Source organism: Leucopleurus acutus, assembly GCF_964270905.1.
Source record: "Leucopleurus acutus genome assembly, chromosome: 10".
Taxonomy (NCBI): domain Eukaryota; kingdom Metazoa; phylum Chordata; class Mammalia; order Artiodactyla; family Delphinidae; genus Leucopleurus; species Leucopleurus acutus.
The window spans coordinates 25,125,483-25,149,080 of record NC_139153.1 but is presented as its reverse complement, the minus strand read 5'-3'; the positions used below and the strand labels follow the sequence as shown (position 1 = coordinate 25,149,080).

Sequence of the window (23,598 nt, the reverse complement as noted above, 5' to 3'; positions counted from 1 at the left end):
AGGTTAAGTGTTAATTAATTAAAGCATTAAGCAAATGTTATTAAAGGAGAACTCTGTGCCGGGGCTCAAAACATTGGCAAAGTTCCGGGCGTTTGTTTAAGAAGTTACAACCCTGAAAAATGATAGTTCATTGCTGCAGTCCTTTCCCGATTCAAAACAAGGGGGGACCCCAAGCTTCCCTCCTTCGATCAGTGGCAAAATTTGGGATCTTTAGGAACTTCTAAAGATTCTCAAGAGCCCCAAAAATAACTTGCCGTAGGCTTATTTGGGGGCTGCAAACGTGAAACCCAGAGCTGGGAGGGAGGCTTTTGCGCATTCTGTGTTCAAGTCACATCATTTTCGCCAGGTGTTGCTTAACGCTTCTGCCAATGTTTTGTTCTTTCTCCATTTAGAAAAAATAATCACTGGGCGTCTGGTGAGGCCTAGGAGGCTGCTAGCGCCAAAAAATCCAATCTGAAAATGCCTAATAGACAAACACTTAGACTTTCTGCCTTCTATTCAGAATGATGAAAGGTTTAGCAAAAGGGCACATATGAGATGAGCCAAGAAGGCACCCAACCTTGACACGTATTTTTCCTTTTATGACCTTTGCTCAATCAGCCTCTCTCATGTGCTTTCAGAGAAGGGCCCAAATGGCTCATTAGCTCTGAAATCCTCCTTGTTCTCATAAAAATCCCCTCAAAGGAATAAGAAAATCTAGTACATACTCAGGCTGAGGACAGTGAACCAAAGCTAGGTTCAAATCATTCCTCAACCCTTTTCCTTTAATCATTTCCTTTGTCCTGATCAGTTACTACACAGCTACGAGAGGAAAAACCAGGAAAAGTGCATTTGAAGAAGAAGGTTTACTGTGTGCTCTGAGGCATTTCATGTCACAACCAAGAGCGTTGGTAACTTTTAAAGAGAGGTGGAAAATTGGCTTTGACGCCTGACACAGGGTTTCCAGATAATTGCATACTGAGTTTCAAACTTTCTTTGGCATATTCACTGATTCTGAGAGTTTGTCTTCCTGGGGGCTGTAAAGATAGTTGTATACTTGAGCCACTGTGGGAAAAGGTGTCAAAACTAACATGGGAGATGTTGAAACTAACTGAGAGGACTCTTCCGTCCTAATTTAGAGAAAATGTGTGGGTAAATGAGCTACAATTCCTTTGAATTTCAGCATATTTGCCTGAGTCTGTATCACGGGATTTAAGGTCAAGGTCAAAGAATCTTTCAAAAGGCAGTTAAACAGTCTTCTGGAACAAGCAACAAGCAGGTGTGGTGGAAAGCCTCCATACCCAAATTCAAGGTCTTGATTAAATTTAGCCCATCTCCAAGGACAAGTCCCATGGGAAAGGTATCATACAGCAGGTGGGAGGAAAGCTTCGCATAGCTCAGAAGTCTCATGCAAGGTTATTAGGGAAAGTTTAATTTGTTTGTATTAAGAGCCAGAGGAAAGCAATCAAAGACCAAACTGTGGGTGAAGTCATTCCGTATTCGTTAAATAACACAGACACAGCTGCTATTTCATTCTAGAAAGGGAAACTGAGAACTCTGAAATCCTGAGAACATCACAGGGTACATGGGGACAAACTGTAGATCTAAAGAAAATAACTTGAGATTTCTTCCCCCCCCCCCGCCTTTCTTTTTATTTTTAAATTAAGCAGAAAAGTCTCCAAAACTAATGGAAAAACCAAAAAACAACCTTGCCTTGAGGTCAAGTCACCCACCACCCATGACATGCTGTGATAATGTTATTAATGGAGCTCACAGAAGCACTGTTAGTAATGGGTGTTTGTTTCGGCAGCCACACATGCACGGAACTGGCTTAACTCACTGTCTCCTAATGAACGCACCTTAGTGGGAAATGGCTTTAGCAGGAAGCAATGTACCAAGACTAAATGGAGGCAAATGGAGTTGTACCGGGGCAGAAAGCTAACGGGAGGGAGCACCTAGCTGATGTCAGCCAACAAACGACCTGGGCCACGGGTCCTCAGATTCCTTGTGGGTAAGTCATTTGGAAACAGAGGTGAAGTACATTTCAAAGCCTGCACAGCCCTTCCCTGTCTCCCACCATATTTCAGATTAATTAACAAATGTGCTTGGGGAAAATAACAAATGATCTTTTGTTTAATGAAGAAGGTGATCAGTTTTGGAGTACATACTTATAATCCATCCTAATAGGAAACAGATTCATAGATTCCTAATTCCTGGAATCACCTGGCTTCCTATTTGTCTCAGCTATTGCACCCAGCAGAGAGTTAACCTTCTGAGAGGGTGACAGCCGTGTTTCTCCATACTCTGCTGAAACCCCCAACATCTGGATGAGACAGGACGATCATCCCTGCTACAATTCAAGGGCAGTGAAGACAAGCGGCTCTGAACTCAGATTTTAATTAGATTCTTAACCAGGCAACAGTAAACATATTATTTTAAATTAAAATTTTAAAATTTCAGACGGGGATAGAGTAGAGAAAGGACAAGATGAAGGGGCATTTCATATATATTTTTACTCCTTATACCTGTTTTCTTCCCCTGGCATTTATTTCTACAACCATATGCTTCTTTTAAAAACTCCTACACCGGGACTTCCCTGGGGGCGCAGTGGTTAAGAATCCACCTGCCAATGCAGGGGACACGGGTTCGAGCCCTGGTCCGGGAAGATCCCACATGCTGCAGAGCAACTAAGCCCGTGCGCCACAACTACTGAAGCCAGCTCTCCACAACTAGTGAAACCCGCACGCCTAGAGCCCGTGCTCCGCAACAAGAGAAGCCACCGCAATGAGAAGCCTGCACACCACCATGAAGAGTAGCCCCCGCTCGCGGCAACTACAGAAAGTTGCTCGCAGCAACTAAGACCCAACGTAGGCAAAAGTAAATAAATTTATTAAAAAACAAAAACAAACCAAAAAAAACACTCAGACCTTCTGAGGCAACTGCTATGATTGATATCCTGCTCAGAACTTTGCAAACGGCTTTCTCTAGCAAGAATTTCTCACACTCTATCCTGTCAAGGGTCTGCTTTGCAAATATCACCTATGTGTGAAATTGTTTGCCTGTGAACACGCAATCAGAATGGAAGCTGAAGGGTTAAAAACAAAAAAATCCCAGCCTTCAGGAGGGTTTGAAAAGCCACCCAACTAACTCCATCCTCAATTAAGACTTTCATCATCTAAAGCGGAAAGCATGAAAAGCATTTCTGTTAATGAGATTTTGGCTGTCTTTTACTTGCCATAGAACAGTCCCGGGCATCCCAGGAAACACTGGAGAGAAGTGACCGCACTCACCGAATGTAGTCCCTGCCTCAGGCCTGCTCACCGACGACACAATGACGAAGCCGAAGCCCTCGTTCTCCCCGCGCCGGATCTCCACGTCGTAGGGCTGGACCACGGTGCTCACCACGCCGGTGCTCACCACGCCGCTGCCGCCGCCGCCGCCGCTGCCAATGCCGCTGGTGCTGCCGCTGCCAGAGCTCACCGTGTTCAGGGAGTTCTGGCTGCCCTGCGGAGTGCGCTTCTCCTCGGTCAGTGAGGCCGGCTGGTTGCTACTGTGATGGGAGGAGGCTGGCGAGGGCACCTCGTTCTCTGTTTTGGAGGCTGTGCAAGAGATTCACTTCTCAGTTACCCGCCTTTGCGAGAAATGTGCCCTGCCTGCCACCCCTTCCTCCTTCCCCCACCAAGGCTCCGCAGCTATGACAGCTATGACAGCAACTGGCCTCACAGAACTGAGATACAGGAATTGAAAAGAGCTCATGCAAAAACACCAAAGGGGACACCCCAATTCTGTATCATTTACAGCAATATTGTATCTCAGAATCTGCATACAGACTCAAATTTGCAGCAAGATCGGCCCACTCTGAAATATTTCCCGGTTCACAAATCAAAAACCAACCCCTGGACACTATGATGAGTGAAATGAGTCAGACAAAGACAGACAAATGCTGTATGAGATCACTTATATGTGGAATCTAAAAAATACAACCAACTAGTGTATATAACAAAAAAGAAGCAGACTCACAGATATAGAGAACAAACTAGAGATTACCAATGGGGAGAAGATGGGGGGTGGGGCAATATAGAGGTAGGGGATTAAGAGGTACAAATTATTAGGTATAAAATAAGCTACAAGGATATACTGTATGACACTGGAATATAGCCAATATATTATGATAACTATAAATGGAGTACAACCTTTAAAAATTGTGAATCACGGCCTTGTACACCTGTAACTTACATAATATTGTACAGCAACTGGACTTCAATGAAACAAACAAACAAAAATGACCCACTGAAGGATGTATAGGTGTGGCCCACAGCAAGGGTGACTACCTTTTTTGCCTCAGAGATATGCCCTTCACTGCACTCAAATTGTCATTACCCTCAAGTCACATTCTGCTCAGATGTGCAAACAGTTTTGCTTTGCTTTTTCCATCACCGGAGACATGGCAAGCTGACAGTACCATTAAGATTTCCCTATTGTGGGATTCCTGACAACACCTGTCACAGGTACACTTAGCGTCTCTTCCTCGCTTCCAGATGTCAATGATCTACTCTGATCACACAATTGGATACATTAGCCTCCCTCAGAATTTGTTTGATCAAATTTCAGTTTTATTGCTTTCTCAAGTGACAGGGTAAAGCTCTCCTAAACAGCCACCGTAGTAGGTGGGACCGACTTAGTTTTCATGTCAACAGCAAAACATGTGTTCAGGTTTTGGATAGGACTACTAAATTTATTCCCCAAAGCATTCCCTTTCGCAGATTTCATTTGTAGTGTAGTAAAATATACAGAACATAAAACTTATTATTTTGACCATTTTAGGTGTACAGTTCAGTGGCATTAAGCACAGAAACACTGTTATGCAGCCATCCCCACCATCCATCTCCAGAACCCTTTCACTTTCCAGAAGTGAAATTCTGTACCCATTAAACACTAACTAACCACTCTCCCCTCCCCAGCCCCTGGTACAGCCAGCATTCTACATTCTGTCTCTATGACTCGACTACTCGAGGTACCTCATGGAAGTGGAAGCATATAATATCTGTCCTTTTGTGACTGGCTTATTTCCCTTAGCCTTATGTCTTTTCAAAGACTGAACACGCCTTTAACCCAGAGCTTAAAAACCCCAATATTTAAGATCTAAAAAATACATCTGAAACAAACAAAAATCACATTGCTCTACTATTTTTATTTGGACCAGTGAAGTCAGAAAGTTTTCATCTCATCTCAAAAGCCATTTCTGATTGCTGCTACTGGTTGCGTGGGATACTACGTTAAGATCCTGAGGCCATAAATGAGCTCTAGGGACGTAAGTGATTAACACTCTTTTCATGGCTGCAACAGGTAGGGCTCTCACACTGGAATCTGATATATTAATTCTTTTGTAATTAATTATATACCATTTAAATGAGCTCTATAATTTTTTGGGGGGGAGGCCATGCCAGGAGGCATATGGGATCTTAGTTCCCCAACCAGGGATCAAACCCATGTCGCCTGCAATGGAAGTGAGGAGTCTCAACCAGTGGACTGCCAGGGAAGTCCCTATGAGTTATATTTTTTGTTTGTTTTTAAAACAAGTGCCAGTTGATTTTATCTGATAAACAGGTGTTTCACTAGTATTACAGCTATGGAGAATTCCTAATATTTCATGTCATCCTGCTTCAATAATTCAACTGATACCACATGGAATCTGCCTCTTCTGCATTCTGGGTTCTGTCTTGAATACCTGGAGGCAGGGGCTGCAGGCAAACATGGTGACTGAATGGGAAGGGCAGACACTTACCCAATACTGCCTCAAAACGGCAGATTCTGATACGGAAGTGAACCACGATGCCCAAGGATGGCAAGAAGGGAAGGCTAAACTCAGCAGACAGTTGGAGGAAGGAGGGAATTTCTGAGGGTTTTACAGATAAGGTTATCTTTGAGTTGGGCCTGGAAGGATGTATACGAATTTGAGTTGCAGGAGGAAGGACTGAAACATGACCTAGAACTGGCCAGCTCTACAACTTTCTTATAGTGAAAAACGTAAAAATTAAAATAGTTTAATACATATGACTGTCAACAACAGAGCAGCTTTTTTATGAGCTTATTTGGCAGTGTAAACCTAATTTTTGCTCTCTTAATTTGAAGCTACAATTCTCCTAACCTCTTTTATTGAGAATTCCCATCAAGTGAAGAAAATGACTAAGTTCTGTTTAGCAAGGGGATGGAGGGAGGTAACATATATATTCAACTAGGCTTCTTCTAAAAGCCTTTGCTGAACATGTACGGATGGCACATTAAAGTGCTTTATTTATTTATTTATTTTTTGCGGTACGCGGGCCTCTCACTGATGTGGCCTCTCCCGCCACGGAGCACAGGCTCCGGACTCGCAGGCTCAGGGGCCATGGCTCACAGGCCTAGCCGCTCCGCGGCATGTGGGATCCTCCCAGACCAGGGCACGAACCCGTGTCCCCTGCATCGGCAGACGGACTCTCAACCACTGTGCCACCAGGGAAGCCCCATTAAAGTGCTTTTAAGTGACAGTAGTTTTGAAGGGTTCCATCTGGAAATTCTGAGCTTAATCACATTCATAAACATTTGCTAAAATACATGCTTGAGGAGACGGACACAGGAAAGGGGCCTCTTCTGTGCATAAAGTGACAAGGCACTGTCTAAAGGGATGAATGAAAAAACATACCTGCAAACACCACTTTACGCCGCACTGTGAGATTGACGTGACCTTGCTTGGCGGCTTGTTGCATAAGCTGGACCACAAGCTGGTGTGATTTGCCAATGACTGGTGTCCCATCCACACAGATTAATTCATCCCCAGACCTCAGGCGGCCATCTGTATCAGCAGCACCCAGTGGTACGATGTGACCGATATAAATCTGTTGAGTAATTGGACGATGGATGAAACACTGACCTTTTGGTTTACTATTACAGGCACACCTCGGGGATATTGCAGGTTCGGTTCCAGACCACCGCAATAAAGCTAATGCCACCACAAAACAAGTGACATGAATTTGTTGGTTTCCCAGTGCACATAAAATTATGTTTACACTATACTGTAGTCTTAAGTATGCAATAGCATTATGTCTAAAAAAAAAGTACATACCTTAATTTAAAAAATACTTTATTGTTAAAAATGCTAACCATCATCTGACAATGTAGGGCTGCCATCAAACTTCAATTTGTAAAAAACTGTACTATCTGTAAAGCACAATAAAATGAGGTTTGCCTGTAAAACGATGGCCTTCACAACCTGAAAACAATTCAGTTCATTCATTCATGTCTGCATCCATGCCACAAACCCTTACTGAGTGCCCACTGGGTACCAGGTGCTGTGCTAGGTGATACAATAAATCTTAAATGGAAAAAATAACTTTTTCTTGTTTAGTACCCTGACATTTATCTGTGGTTTGCTGACTCATTGTTTTTTCCCCTTTGCAAAAATAAATCATTTTACTCCCTTCACTGGCAAAACTTTTCCCCCTTTTCTATCCACCTAAGAGGCCTCTGTTCAGAAAACTCTACTAATTATAATAGTCATACAACTTTGCTTTAAAGGTCAGCATGTGCCTAGCAAAAGGGAATGCATGGTAAGTGGTGCTAAATGAAGGGATGAATCAAGCCAAGTCTGGTTGGGCATCCCTGTTTTCATAGTCTATAGCACCTGCATGCAGAGCAGGTCTTTATATTTCGTGTCTTGCTGTTGTTATACTAACCATTCACTAAACTTTAGCTAAAATATTTGCGCCTTGCTTGCCTTCTCTCTAGATAATGATGCTACAGCGATCTTTACATGGCATTTATCATTTACAAAGAACTTTGACAGAAGAGTGCTTAAGAACATGGACTCTGGAATCACACCCTTTCCAGTCCCTCCATTTACTAACTCTGCAATGCCAGGCAGGTTCATTAACCTTTCGGTGTCTTTATTTCATGATTTGAAAAATGGGACAGATTCATAGATTTGATGGATACATGAGAAGAATGGGTGTTAGAAGCCTTTAGCATAGCACCTGGCCCATAGTAAGCACTCAAGAAACCACAGCTATTTTTACTGTGATGAGGAAATGAACAATACTTATCTTTAGTTCTCTTTTCCCCTTTCAAAAGAATCCTGTGACGTTCTCCTCAATTTATTCTAAAGATGAGGCCTGGAGAGGTTAAATGTCTCCTGATCCTTGTTCAGGGTTCTTTCCCTAATTTTGTAAAGAGCGTGGTCCTACTTTCTCTAACCTTTCATAATGCCTTGTCAAGCGCTCTCTGTCCTAACTACTCAATATACAAAGCCAACTACCTGCTGGCAGATTTAACAGAATTGGCCAGAAGGATCAAGCCACTGTATTCCCAGTTGATGTCTATTCCTATTTTGCTTTTCGGTTCCCTTTTCTCTGATCGGGAGCTCCAGACGCTGCAGCTGCCGCTTTCCACAAACAAAAACACACACTTTATAGAAAGGATCTAGTCCCTTCTTTATCAAGACGGAAAGAGTTCACAAAATCCAAAGAATAACCCCTAGTGCTTAAGATGAAACAGTCAGGGAATATATATATATATATATATATATAATTATATTTATATACAACTGAATCACTTTGCTGTACAACAGAAATTAGTACAACATTGTAAATCAACTATACTCCAATAAAATTAAAAAAAAAGACGAAACAGGGGTGCACCTGGTGGGACTCAAATCTTGCTGATTTGTCACTGCTGCCAATTTGCTTTGAAGTCTTAGAAAACTGCACGGGGTGGTGCGGGGTAGGGTGGGATGGGGGGCAAGGGGCAGGGAGACAAAAGACTCACAGGTTCCCCTGGTTCATTGCCACCCAGAATCCTAAATCCAAATCCAGTTTCTTTTCTCCAGAGGAAGATGTCCTGTTCTTGATAATCTGGAACTGCAGAGAGGGATGAGGGAGAGAGAGATTATTTCTCGGATAAAAGGAATCAGAGCCCTAAGGCGAACACAGTTAACAGGACCGATACTGATGGTGTTGGAGCAGATGACAGCGTTCCAATACACACAAGTAAACAAAATAATCTGGACGGGTGCAATAACAGAGGACACTGGGTGAGAGTTAATGGTAGGAATAGTCATTGAGCCTTACGATTTTTTTCAAAGGACTAGTCACTGTTTGATAATTCCTAATCAAGCCATTATCCCTGATGAAGGCTGCAGTCAGCACTCACCACTCTCCTGGGTATTGTTGCAAGGGGAATTAGATAAATGAAACTCATCAGGCTCTGCATCACAAAGTGGGTGCCCATGTCTGAGGAAGGAGCTCATGCTGTCAGAGTGACCTCTGAAGTAGAGGTTGGCTCCGAGGATTTAGAAGACCTGTTAAGTGCCTGATGTTATCAACTAGAAGATGCAAGAAAACAGCTTGAGGTAAAAAGTGTTCTCAATTAAAAAAAAGAAAATCACTTCTTTTTTCCCTTAAAGTAATCAAGACTAGCAATGCCAAGAATATGATCTGTTAGATCATTTTTGCCAAAAGAGTTACTCTCAAACATCCTAATTATTTCCAAATTTATAAAAATTACTATGATTTCACTGCTATTATGAAAAAGTAGTCAGCCTTCTATATCCTTAAGATCACTGGTGAGAACAAAATTGTCCCATATCTATGAACCATATTTCATCACTAAAATAAGTGCTTTATTCCAGTATTTGCCTATAATATTTCACCACTATAAGTATTCATTTATTATCTAACAGCTTGATATTTTACTTTTAAAATTCAATAATAGTCCAGGGCTTTCAAATGGAAATCTCATTTTTTTTTAAAAGTAGTTTCCTTAAGAACATGCTTACTGTACATGAGATTGTCCTATATAACACTCTGTTACTTAACTAAAGTAATAAAAAAAGGGGTACTTCTATTTAATTCTTACTTAATATTTTAGTGTTTAAGTAGTATGTTTTACAGTCTGTAAAATGACAAATCTTTTATTTAAAGAAAAAAAATATAATTTAGTGGCCATGGATCCTAAAGGAGATTTTCAAATACTGTTCTGCAGAATTTCTGGTTTCTTTAATTCCTTGGCTTTGGGGCTGAAGGAGTTGTGTATGTACTGAGAACTTAATTCCCATCTTCTCTGATTTTGTACAGTGGAATAGGGAAGAAGAAGGTGGTTGTTTAGACTTCAAGCTAGCGAGAGATGTCCCTTTTTCGGGACTCACCCACGAGCTTACAATGTATGCCGAGAGAGAAGAAACTAAATGAACACGTAAGCACCAGTCAGAGAATCGAATATTCGTGCTTGAGCTATCTTAATGCCATGCTTTCAAGGGAGCTTCTTATCCAATGCTTTTTTATTATAATTGCTGAGGCTAAGCTGTAAGATGCCATGGTACATGGAGTTAGGCTACAGCACAGGACACAATTCGAGAATGGTATTTTCTTCAGCATGCTAAGGTAACAATATTTTCTTTCTGTTTGAGTAGCTGGCTATTGTTTCAAAAGTCTCATTGAGACAACAAATTAAATCAGGTTGAGTCTCCGTCGTCTTTGGTTCACTCAAGCTGGAGGATTATTACCAAAACAGACCACGGGTGCTTTCCAGCCAGCACTAGGTTCTTGGCCGAGTGCTTGAAATCTGATAAGCCCTTCTGTGAACAAGGGAAAGACCTCTGCAGAGACCTCCAGCTCAGACCAATTTTCTCTGCAGCATCATTTAACACAGGAACACCTGCCCACCCTACAGTGTCACCAAATGTAGCAAGTTTCTGCCTTTTATTGCTCAGTCAGGAGTAAGCCACCATGGGATGGGCAATTATGGCCAACAGACTTAGGCTTATCATACAGTTCAGTCCATTGGAAAAATAATTGTTCCTCTGAGAATTAATAAACAGATGGCAAATTTATTTAAAAAGCTTCCTATTGAAAACGAAGATGCCCAATGACAGACACCAAGGATGTAGAAGATGCCAATGATGAGCCTTTCAGGAAAACACACACAAACACAGATGTGTTACAAAGAAAGTCTTTTGGTCCTTGAACTTGGGCATCTCGACAATTATATTCTTCTACGAACCAAATGCCATGTTCTAAATATATAACTTTGGTGATCAATCAGTACTGAAACATATTAGAGAATTATAGAATGATGTTTCTCTTCTTTGTCCTCTGCTGTCCCTTCTTAGCAAGGGCACAAAAGTTTCTAAACTATTCCCCCCAAACATTTTTTGTTCTCTTCTTTATTTCAGGCAGATTTTATTAGAATTAAGTTTTCAGGAGGCAGCAGGGTAGAATCATCTTTCTGATATTACTATCACCCCCCCCCCTTCTTTTTGAGACTAAATTAAGAAGAGCTAAGAAAATCTCATCCAGCTCTCTTCACTTCTAAGCCCTGGTACAGGGGACAATCAGAGCAGCTCATTTCCTTTGGTAATTCCACCAATGACCCAATAAAGCAGTCAAAAGACTTCCTTTGATAATTAGAAAAAATGGAATCACCATGTTTGCAGAGATCTCCCCTGGCGTCTCTATTACTACAGACACACAACACATTTGCAGACTTGGTTAAAAAATGCCCATCACTTTTAATTTCATCTTGTCTTTGCTCTAGCCTTGGTCAATAAAAACAACCCAAACACTTCTGTTCATGGCATCCCTCTTTCTTCCCTCCTTTTTCTGAGTTTCTTTCTAGCCCCCTAGACCAATGGGAACATCAAACAGGATGAGTAATAATGGAGAAATGAACGTTTTCAGCAGATCCTTACTCTGACATTCTCCAAAATTCGTGGAATTGATTTCTTTGTCTCTTTCACCCTTGCTCAATCCCGATGCAGGCGAAGGTGACATAGCTGGAATAGTAATGTCACAATTTTGCAAAGCTGAATGTACGTGTTTTCTCTTAGTTCATTTTAATTTAGTTTTGATTGATAAGGAAGGTGCAGTTAAGCTTTCACAATAAAGGTCAAGGCTGCTGTGGATTTTAAAAGACTATGGTTTGATTCTTCTTTTTTCCCACCGTACTTCTCTTGTCAAAAAGCTGGAATTTACAACTGTACCGCCGAGAATTTCACAGAACTACCTTTACCATCTTAGACTCTTCCTATTTAATTATACCCTGAAGTACCCATTCTCTTTTGACCTTGTTTGAATCATGTCATGAACTTGAGATTTATCTAACCCCTTATTTCCTTTCGAAAAAATTTAAGCATACTTTTGTCACAGCCACATTACTGTGTTTATTTAAAATAGTATCAAGTTCCTGCTGGGATTAATTCTTGGGCTAAAACCTGTTCAGATGAATTCTAGGGCAGTTCAACCAAAATAGCCTTTTGTTTAGTGACACAAATCATCAGATCTGGCCAAGAGCTGAACAAATACACAAATAAGAACTGTCATAATAGCTCTTAAAATCTAGACGTACACCCAAGCTGCTTAAACTATGATAAAGGAGCTGTACACCAATTCCAGACCATTAAGCATGTCTCTCTCGAGGGACACGTGTACGCTGGTTAAAATGACAGCTTTGTCATTTTTCTTTCCCAACTCTTTTGTGAACAGGCAAAGTTTGAACTGCAAGCTTTAGATTTTGTTTCACAGTGAACACTAGTGGGTACTAGCTGCTCTTCCTGAACACTTATAAATAAGATTGCATCGATGCCATTTTTAAAAGATGTACACAACTGGCATGTTATCTAGAGAAAATACAAACAGGCAACATGGCTTTTAAAGGACTTCCAAGCATGCTTTTTCTTTCTTTTTTTTTTTTTTAATAAATCTCGGGTTTTTTCGGATTTTACTTTATTATTTTTTTAATACAGCAGGTTCTTATTAGTTATCTATTTTATACATATTAGTGTATATATGTCAATCCCAATCTCCCAGTTCAACCCACCACCACCACCCATGCATGTTCTTAATTGAACACTTAAGCTCTTCAGAGGGATTTATTAACACATCTGTAATTCAGATCGATTCAACTGGACACTGCTGTTTTGACAGATGGCCATATCAAGAATGCTATATTTTGCACGGTATTCAGACCATGTGAAGGAACTGGATCAGAGACTTTGATAAGAATCTTCACATTGTCCTTTACAATAAAATAAAATATGAGGAAAATATATTTTCCCAAAAAAGGAAATTAAGGGTACAATTAAGATGTTACTGCTGACTTTAATTTTCTTGTTTTTTTTCCTGGAGTACTTTGCTCATTTTAATATGTCTTGGGGAGAGGGGCAGGGAAGCACATCTAATGAGGCTACATGCTTTACTTTTTCATTTTTTCCCAAAAGACAAGATAAAAAAACAGCCTAAGGGAATGGCAGAAACTGATCTGGGATAAAGCCAAATACTGATTAAAAGACAAGATTAAAAAAAAAAAAGACAAGACTGACGTAGGTTCATTCATAGGTACTGTGAAAAAAAGAAAATCTGTGACAGATACTGAATAATTATCATGGAGGGAAAAGTCTCATCATTATCCTGATTTAGTGGTGAGGAAGAAATCTATGTGAATTTTAACATCGGTCAGGTTGCTACAATCACTCAATTATGGAGCGTCTAATCAGCAAAAAAACCTGATTCTCATTTGTGCTGCTAGATCCTGTTCCTTAGATGTTCAAGAAAGTTAAGGCCTAAACTGGCACCATTACAAATATCTCAGTCTGCCTCTCATTCAATGCTTAGAGCAGCTGGCTGTGGCAGAATTACATATTTTTCTTATTTTTTTTCTGGTGAAAACTTTTTTAAAAAAATGGATTAAATACCAAATTCTGAAGAAATACTGCTTCCATCAAGGTAAAAATGCCATCTGAGCTACAGCCTCCTATTCTTTGGGTGCACTAGAATTGTCTGTCAGTCCATGAGGCCCACACCAGCACTTCAGAACCTGATTTACTCTACTGCAAAAAGATTCATACATGGGAAACTCAGTCATAAATGTGTACTCTACTGAGAAAAGCAGGGGCATAGTCAACAAAGCAGTTATCTCCACATCAACTGAAGTTGGGTCACTGATTGGAGGACCTGCATGATTAAAGAGAAATGTGAAGGGAATGTGAAAATATTCCTCTTTGGAAAACATTTCTTCCATGAAATCATTCCAATTAGTGAGAAGACACAGTGAGAACAGACACCAGGTTCATGCTTAGCAACTACTGCTTCCAAGGGATGTTCCAAATGGAACTTCATTTCCTCTGGCCCGGAGTGAGGTGTACTCAGGGGTCTTTCTAGTCCAGGGACTAAATAAACCCCTTCTCAAGTTAGGCTTTTGCCAGCACAGTGAAGCCTTAGGCAAACAGCCTACTTAATTCCATGCACTATGGTAGTAGGAAGGCAATGATTTCTCTTCCTTGAAGAGGAAAAGCAAAGAGGGAGCCTCGGTGACTTCTAAAACTTGATCATCACCAAGACTCCAGTCATGCCTCGTGCCTCCTAAGTGCTGACTTGCACCCAGCAGTGTGGGCCACTTTCCTTCTCAGGCAGGGATGCTGTTCTCACTCCCCTGTTTGGTTTGGGTCACAGAGGAGTGGCTCCAGCCAGCAAGTAAAATGCTTCACAGCCAAGTCCAAGGGGGTGGGTGGGTGGCTGCAGTGTCCCCCCCACTCCCCCACCTCACCCCCCATGCCTCGGTCCTTCACGGGGCTTTGCTAAGAGAACCACAGGTGTGGCTCCAAATGAAACCTGTGCTGAGGGGGCTGGGGACCAAGAGGAAAGGCAGAATGCTTGTCTTCTCTCTTCCAGTTTGAATCTGACCCTTCAGCAAACCCGGCCTCCTCCCTCATTAATCATTCTCTCCTATCCTATGACAAAAAGGGAAAATGAAGTGCATATTCTTCATAGATGCTTCATCCCAACCAATCAAACTCAGAAGAAAAGGTCAGTGAGAGCAACCGCCAAAACAAACAAACAAAAATGGCCCATTTGTATCCCCTAAGATGAAAGCATTTTAGGAACTCTGATTGGTAACAGTAAGATAAGCGAATACTGTTTACAGTGAATAGTTTTTGGAAATCATTTCATAATAAAAAGTAAAACATTAAATGTGAAGGGATTACCCGGTTTATAACAGCCCAAAAGGTACTATGTATGACATCACTAGGTCATATTTTTCAAAAAGGTGAAGCTAAAGGAACATACTTAACCACAGTATAAATGATTAGAACACAAACCACTCACTACTCTTTTTTTTTCTTTTTAAGGGGACTGTTTAGAAAGACTGATAACGTTTAAAAAAAAATTACCAGTATTCTTAAAAACCGAGACCACTAAGAAAGCATTTAATTTCTTCTCATCACTCCTGCAATCCAAACCAATCGTATTTATGTTCTATTGTATATCAGAGCTGTTTCACGAGACCGGAGCTCAGAGAAGGCCACCATCTCCATGTAGGGAAGAATTAATGGGGCAGCAGCACTTATCGGCCACTTCTTTTTCTTTTTTTTTTTTTTTTGGCCACTTCTTTTAATGGAGAGGAAAAATAAATCCATTTTACCCAGGCCCTTCATCTGATGACCATCCGTGACTACCACACCTGCCCAAACAGAAGACGTAACGGGGCCTCAGTGAATATCCAGCAGATTCTATCACTGCTCTGAGATGCTGTCACCTCTCACCTGGATTCACCTCTCTCCTGTTCACACACTGACAATCTATTCTCAATAAGCCTCAAGAAGAGAGTTGGAGCCCTGCGGCGGAGTCCAGGGGAGACAGGAGCCAGGGTGCTACTCACGTCGGTTTTCATACATGCTCCTGGACTGGGCCCAGATTTTAAAGGGATCTGGTTTTTTCTGCCCAGAGCTGTCAGTCTGATCTGGAGCCGGGGCCTCGGCGGGTGGGAACTCGGGTAGCACCTGTGTGCCGTGGCCGGGAGAGGCTGTGTGCAGGCTTCGGTGGCTGGCAGCGCTGTGCTGGGAGCTATTCTGGCTGTCTTTTCTTTCCAGTGGTTGCTGAAAGGAAGCGAGTGAGAGGGGCAAGAAGAGATTATTATTGGTTCCCGGAGTGGGTGTTTTCCATCAGCTGGTTTTTGTTCAGCACTTCTGCGCACACATACATAAATTTATCAACAACATTTTGGCTTCCACCTTTGGCTCGTGCTGAATGCAGGTAAATCCGCTGGGGACTGGCAGACAGATAGAGGGGTGGACCAGACAGAAGGACATCATGGTAAACCATACCGCTTTCAGGGTTGGAGCAGAAAACAAATCCAATTTTCATCACAGGTTCTCAGCTAAGTCACTGGGCTCATTTATTACGAAATGTACTCGTTTTAACATCTTCATTTTTAAACCAAACATGTGACACAGAATACCATGCGTGGTTTAAGTGGAAAGCTAGAATATCCAGAAGAAATAGGATCAGGGCTAAAAATGCTCCTTGGGACTCCACATTTTCCCTTTTTCAGTAGTAAAATACCCAACTTCTTGCTAAGGATTTACCATCAGTCCTGCTAGCCTGTAAGAAACATAGATCAGATCTTTAAAAAATCATGCCTAGAAATCAGTAAATAAAAAGATATCAAGTAGTTTATCATGAAAAAAAAAAAAATCATGCCTAGCATTATGTGTGCACTTGTACTTACAAGTATATAAAAAACCATTGTCTGAAGAGCTTTCATAATTCTTAGTGAATCAGTTTTGCAGACATCGCATTACACCTCTTGATCTCCTGATACTACTGTTGGTTGAAAACCAAGATCCAACTTTATATATGGGTTGACCTTGGGGGGTCAGCCTTCTTAGATTTGCAACTTGTCCAAACTCCGAGTAGTAGTCAAAGGCAAAGAATTTCATTTCAATTTCAGTAGAATAAGTAGGAGGTTCCTGCTCCTTAAATTCTGCTCAGCTAAAGACCCTTCCCATTGTAGGAGATGCTCTTTGTTGGAAGGGCCATTGAATCAACAGCAAAATCTAGTCAGAGGAAAAATACTGCATGGGAAATAAAATAATTTCAGCTCTTATTTTTTCCAATGAAAGATGTGGTAAGCCCAGGTGTTTAGTTCCCCCCATTCAAAAGAAAAATCCTGGAGTCCTGTCTCTCACACAACAGACACCATGTCACTACACTTAACTGCTTAAGAGCATTGTAAAGGGGCATCTCCGGCCTGTCTTATAGATCCTGTATAGCTTATGATTTTTGAGTAGTATATAAGATCTCTGACATAGACATTCTAGTTCCCTAAAGCTCTTTATAGTGTCAAAATCTTGCCCTCAGTCTTGCAATCAGTCCTATCATACCATTCTTCCTTATTCTCTCCCCCAGGTAGCCTCCATCTTCCATTCACATCTCCGTGGAAATTTCCAAGGTCCCGTTCATTTACTTCTCAGGTCCCTCTACTCCTTCCCTTCCAGTCCTTGCTTTGAAGTAAGCATTGAAGTAAGGCCAAGGAGGACAAAAACTTCATTTTCCCTTGACTGTTCAGATCACAGATCTGAAGATAGGTTTTAGCAAGGATTCAAAGTCGAAAATTGGGCATGTATTTCATGAAGGTAAGATAGACTCTTTAAAATTATACTTGATGTGCCTGCGGGAGAGATGTGAGGACCATATTCTAAACTAGCAAAGAGGTCTTGGGAACCAGCTATATGAGGGGCTTAATTCACTCAGACTCAAGGGGACAACATACTCTGGGTGAAGAGGTCAGGAAAACACACTGATGTTTGGACAGGGACAACCATCTCCATTACCCCACATCACAGCGTTCCCTTTTGAGGATCAAGGGCTCCGCTCAGCCTTGGATGGATCCGCATTCCGAAGACTTGGGACAGAACCTGGTTCTGCCAACTTCCAACAGGGTCCTCTCCAAAGTGAATTCGGCTCTCAGGGCCAGCTATCCCCTTTCTATTCCCTAAGAAGGTCAAAACCTGCCTTCTTGCTTCCCCTGGAGACATGCTGAAGATTTTCAGAGTCAGAAAGACATTAACGAAGGATACAATCCCCATTCCCTTTTGCACGAGCGTGGGAATTTGTCTTCCTCTTCACCGTGGTCTTTGTAAGGGTCTCCATTATAAACAAGCATGTGTAGTGTACACACCTCAGCATAAATAGAAAAAAAGATGGGCTCTGGGTGGGTTTTCTCCCTCTTATACTTTCCTGTGCTGCCTACTTCTTATTTCTATAATGTACAGAGAATGTTTTTTATAATCAAGACCAAATGTAAAGCTGTTTTCATTTAGAAATGAACCTTGGTAAGGAGAATTAATGGGACTGTTACTTTCTATTTTTTACATTTTGGTAGTGTTTTGTGTCCGCTCTCCTCTTGGAAGGGCAGGAAGAAGATATTTTAAAAGTGAAAGCAAATAATTCAATAGATGAAGGGCCTCTGGATTAACCATGAGAGTTTCATCCCTCTCTTCAAATGACCACCCTCGCCTGGTTTTTCAGATGAGTAGCAAATGCTAGATGTGGGGTCAGTCCATTGACACTAAGTTCATTTCATGGTTAGAGTCAGTCTCTGACCGTGGAAGCTCCAGTCTCCTTCGTGTAGAGGTTCCTCTTCACAAAGCCTCACCAGGACCCTGTGAGCCGCACTGCGGGATTACCTGAGGGCAACCGCACAATCTTCTTCTTCTTCCTTTCCTGGGGATACTCGGTAACCTCTTGAAATGTAACCTCTTCCAATCACTGCCTCTTCCTGAACAGGAGAGAAATACCTTACCGGCAACCCTGTCCCACTGAGAGAGTCTGGACCTTTCTCCAGCAGCGAATGCATAGGTGCTTCTACAGACACGCCCACAAATGCATGCACACAGACTCTGTACGTCACCTCAGGGGTTTCCAAGACCCTTCGATGGCGGTCCCCGTGTAACAAATCTGACACCGAGGACCTGGAAATCTCAAGTTTAAATGAAGAGACAGCTTCGCCATAACCAGAGGGTGCAAATGAAGTTTACCAGAAACGGCTTGGGCCATTTAAGAACTTTTATCCCCTTTTCTCACCTTCCCCATAAAGGACGCATTTAGGTCCAATTTATCACAAAATGACGGATACAGTCTGGACAGAGTCTACAAAACTGCCTCTCCATCAAACTGCACCTCTGCATCCCCTCTGAATGCCATCTAAACTTTGCTCCTAAATCTGGAAAACAGAAGTACAACAGCATCCTGAGAACATGCTCTGAACACTAGGCCAGCGCTAACCCATCGCTAAATGCATGTTCTAACCCACCCTCACGGGCCAAACACGTGAGCATCTGGAAACTTTTTGGATTTTTCCCTGATAAGATTTAACCTCGCTTTATGTTTCCTCTCAAGTTCAATTATGAAAATGACTTAATTTGAAAATGCATTCTGTATTTAGTATCCTGGCACCTAAGCTTTTTGAAGCTATGTTCTGTGTGTGTAGAAAAGTTCAAAATATGCCTTTTTATTTTCTGAGAACACGTTAATTAGATATGACATTATCTTTTATTTGGTTAGGGTCCAGAACTGTCCAGGAGGAAAGCCATGTTTATATAGCTCTCAACTTAAAGTCACCTCATATGCCTTTTCAGCAGTCTGGATTCCCTCCCAGAAGACTTGGGCCATGAGGACAAATTCACTGCTGAACACAGGATCCGACTTGCACCAAATGTGATTGTCTCTCACCTCATTTTTCTAGGTGAGAAACTGGCCCTCAAATAAGCATTAATAAAGATACACTTGCAAGTCTGTTAAAGTAATTCTATGCATGCTAAGAACATGGCTGGCGCAATCCATCAATGATAGCACATCCAGAATGGCCCCTCTTAAGTGACCTGCAATACATTTATTCGCTGATCCAATAAATACACACTGATCACCTGCTATGAGCCAGATTCTGAAAAGTACAATGTGTAAGTAAGAAAGAGATAGTACCTGAGAATTTGTACCTATGTATCTAGGTGTGTGTATGTGTGGAGATGGAATATTAATCAAATAATAATGACAGACTGATGACAACACACTGCAGTGTCCTTAAGGTTAGTCATAAGGAGAAGCCTCTGGAAGAACATTCCATTAATGGAAACAGCATGTGCCAAGTCTGCAAAGCAAAAGTGAGCTTGGCCTGTTTGGAGAGCAGAGAGGTAGCTAGTGTGGCACAGCAGGGGGTGGCGTGGCTTGAGAGGAACTTGGAGACCAAATAATGCAAGGGCCTTGTGGGCTACTTTAAGGAGTTTGGGTTTCACTCTTAGTTCTGGGGAGGAGGAATCCATCAGTGAATTTAAAGCACGGATGTGCCAGGAGCCAACTTATTTCCAGAAAGTTTGGTCTGGCTACTGTCTGGAGAATAGGTTGATGTGGGTGGGAGTAAAAGCAGAGAGCCAGTCAGGAAGCTACTGTGCAGACCAGATGAGGGACCCGGGGTGGCTTATACAAGGGGAAAAGCTATGACAAGGGGGAGGGACAAGTAAAGTCAAAAGATATTTTGGTGCCAGATTTGATAGGCATTGCTGAAAGGCTGCATGGGGGAGAGGAGGAGTAAGAAAAGGGGAAGGGGGGAGGGGGAGGGGGAAGGGAAAGGGGAAGGGGAAGGAGGAAGGGGGAGGGGGAAGGGGAAGGGAGAAGGAGGAAGGGGGAGGGGGAAGGGGAAGGGGGAAGGGGGAAGGGAAAGGGGAAGGGGGAAGGGAAAGGGGAAGGGGGAAGGTGGAAGGGAAAGGGGAAAGGGGAAAGGGGAAGGGGGAAAGGGGAAAGGGGGAAGGTGGAAGGGGAAGGGGGAAGGGGGAAGGGAAAGGGGAAGGGGGAAAGGGGAGGGGGAAGGGGAAGGGAGAAGGAGGAAGGGGGAAGGGGAAGGGGGAAGGGGAAGGGGAAAGGGGGAAGGGGGAAGGGGGAAGGGAAAGGGGAAGGGGGAAGGGGGAAAGGGGAAGGGGGAAGGAGGAAAGGGGAAAGGGGAAGGGGGAAGGGGAAAGGGGAAGGGGGAAGGGGAAAGGGGAAAGGGGAAGGGGGAAGGGGGAAGGGAAAGGGGAAAGGGGAAGGGGGAAGGGAAGGAGGAAGGGGGAGGGGGAAGGGGAAGGGAGAAGGAGGAAGGGGGAGGGGGAAGGGGAAGGGGGAAGGGGGAAGGGGGAAGGGAAAGGGGAAAGGGGAGGGGGGAAAGGGGAAAGGGGAAGGGGGAAGGGAAGGAGGAAGGGGGGGGAAGGGGAAGGGGGAAGGGGGAAGGAGGGAGGGGGAAGGGGAGGGGAAGGGGAGGGGGAAGGGGGAGGGGGAGGGGGAAGGGGAAGGGGAAGGGGGAGGGGGAAGGGGAAGGGGAAGGGGGAGGGGGAAGGGGAAGGGAGAAGGGGAAGGGGGAAGGGGGAAGGGAAAGGGGAAGGGGGAAGGGGGAAAGGGGAAGGGGGAAGGAGGAAAGGGGAAAGGGGAAGGGGGAAGGGGAAAGGGGAAGGGGGAAGGGGAAAGGGGAAAGGGGAAAGGGGAAGGGGGAAGGGGGAAGGGAAAGGGGAAAGGGGAAGGGGGAAGGGAAGGAGGAAGGGGGAGGGGGAAGGGGAAGGGAGAAGGAGGAAGGGGGAGGGGGAAGGGGAAGGGGGAAGGGGGAAGGGGGAAGGGAAAGGGGAAAGGGGAGGGGGGAAAGGGGAAAGGGGGAGGGGGAAGGGAAGGAGGAAGGGGGAGGGGGAAGGGGAAGGGGGAAGGGGGAAGGAGGGAGGGGGAAGGGAAGGAGGAAGGGGAGGGGAAGGGGAGGGGGAAGGGGGAGGGGGAGGGGGAAGGGGAAGGGGAAGGGGGAGGGGGAAGGGGAAGGGGGAGGGGGAAGGGGAAGGGGGAAAGGGAAAGGAGGAAGGGGGAAGGGGGAAGGGGAAAGGGGAAGGGGGAAGAGGGAAGGGGGAAGGGAGAAGGAGGAAAGGGGAAAGGGGAAGGGGGAAGGGGGAAAGGGGAAAGGGGAAGGGGGAAGGGAGAAGGAGGAAAGGGGAAAGGGGAAGGGGGAAGGGGGAAGGGGGAAAGGGGAAAGGGGAAAGGGGAAGGAGGAAGGGGGAAGGGAAGGAGGAAGGGGGAGGGGGAAGGGGGAAGGGGGAAAGGGGAAGGGGAAAGGGGGAAGGGGGAAGGGGGAAGGGAAAGGGGAAGGGGGAAGGGGGAAAGGGGAAGGGGGAAGGAGGAAAGGGGAAAGGGGAAGGGGGAAGGGGAAGGGGGAAGGGGGAAGGGGAAAGGGGAAAGGGGAAAGGGGAAAGGGGAAGGGGAAGGGGGAAGCGGGAGGGAGGAGGAGTTCTCAGAAACACAACTATCCACCTCCAGCTTGAATAACGCTTGGAAAGGAGGACCATATATCGAGTTGAATGTCTCCAACACTAGCTGTTGTCACTATGTGGATATTTTTGAAGCAAGATTTTTACTTCTGAGTATCAAATCAGGGCCAACTAGGAAAAAAGAAACAATTTCAATTTTGAAAACTCCACAGAAATCCTTGGCCACATCTGGCTGTGAACTTGTGTCATAAGACCATGTAAAACAAAACTGCACCAACCTTCCTAAAACAAATGATTTCCTTATTACTGACAGGCCAGAGAAAGTGGGAAGATGCAATGGATTTTATAAATGGAAATGGGGAAAAAAGTCAGCTCATTAGTATTTCACAGAATGATTTCAAAACGGGGGTACTTATAAAGTGAGCTGAAAATATTTGCTCGGAAGAGCAAATGAATACAGACAGCACTTAGCTTAAATGATGAAAAGAATTCATGTGGCTTAAAAATGACAAATCAATCCATTTTTAAGGCAAAATTATTTACAGTTCATGTATCTGCCGAGACTGAAGACCACTGCAGCGATTTACATGGACAACAGGAAAAACTACAAGTGCTGATGAGGTATCAGGCCAATGTCATTAAAGGTTGCACGAAAATCAGTCTCAAATGCAAGCCAAAGCAGAGGATGGTCCTTCTTTTTGCCTCTTTCTTGTATCATTTATGGGTCTAAGTCAAATGATTTCTTCCAAAGGCAAGAAAGAGGAGTTAATGGAGAAGAAAAGGAAAGTTCTGATTGGATATGAAAATGAATTTCAGTTCATACTGAATGTTTTAATGGACTCTAATACAACAGAAAATTCTATTTTTTAAGGCTCCAAAGGGCCGAGGGTATGAGCTGCTGTGAGCCATGAGAGGCAAGGAGACTTACTTAAGTAACCCTAGGCCTTCTCCCATCTACTACTCTCACTGCTTCCTTGTAGCTTGGAGCTTTGGTGGGCTGTGCTATGCCCTGGATCTGGGACAAGTGGCATTGGGGTGCTAAAGCCACCAGGAGAGTTTGAGAAAGAGGCAGCATTCAGGATGATTCAGGCCGGGGTCACTTACTGTGCACATTGTCTAAGATCTCTCCCTCGTATTCCTTAATGACTAGCTGTCAGCTATGTCCTTAGCATCCCTTCCGCGGGAAAGGGACAGAGGACCATGGAACAGAAACCTGTCACTGTTGCTACCTTTCAGCTTGCTGCATTTGCTGAGGACACTTCCTTGCCCATCACTTGGTGTCCCCTATATGAAAACTTTATGTGAGAGCTCTTTTTTTTTTTTTTTAAAGTGTTTATTTATTTGGCTGCATTGGGTCTTAGTTGTGGCATACAGGCTCTTCATTGCGGCACGCGGGCTTCTCTCTAGTTGTAGCGTGCGGGTTCTTTCTTCTCTAGTTGTGGCGCACAGGCTCCAGAGTGCATAGGCTCTGTAGTTTGGAGCACACAGCTCTCTAGTTGAGGCGCACGAGCTCAGTAGATGTGGCTCGCGGGCCCAGCCGCCCC

At 43.6% G+C, this 23,598-nt stretch overlaps 1 protein-coding gene across 10 annotated transcripts in view; it reads right to left on the bottom strand.

Moving 5' to 3' along the window:
• Nucleotides 1-23,598, bottom strand: part of MAGI1 (membrane associated guanylate kinase, WW and PDZ domain containing 1) — a 618,198-nt gene that overhangs the window by 19,568 nt on the left and 575,032 nt on the right. For 7 of the 10 annotated variants that reach the window (XM_082848946.1, XM_082848948.1, XM_082848949.1 and 4 more), the window contains 4 exons: nt 15,664-15,880; nt 8,779-8,870; nt 6,662-6,854; nt 3,270-3,578 (listed from right to left, as the gene is read on the bottom strand). In XM_082848946.1, the coding sequence (XP_082705072.1) occupies nt 3,270-3,578; nt 6,662-6,854; nt 8,779-8,870; nt 15,664-15,880 (811 nt within the window). Of the gene's footprint in view, nt 1-3,269; nt 3,579-6,661; nt 6,855-8,778; nt 8,871-11,698; nt 11,783-15,663; nt 15,881-23,598 lie in introns of all 10 variants that reach the window. The other 3 variants (XM_082848947.1, XM_082848954.1, XM_082848955.1) reach the window with 1 other exon arrangement.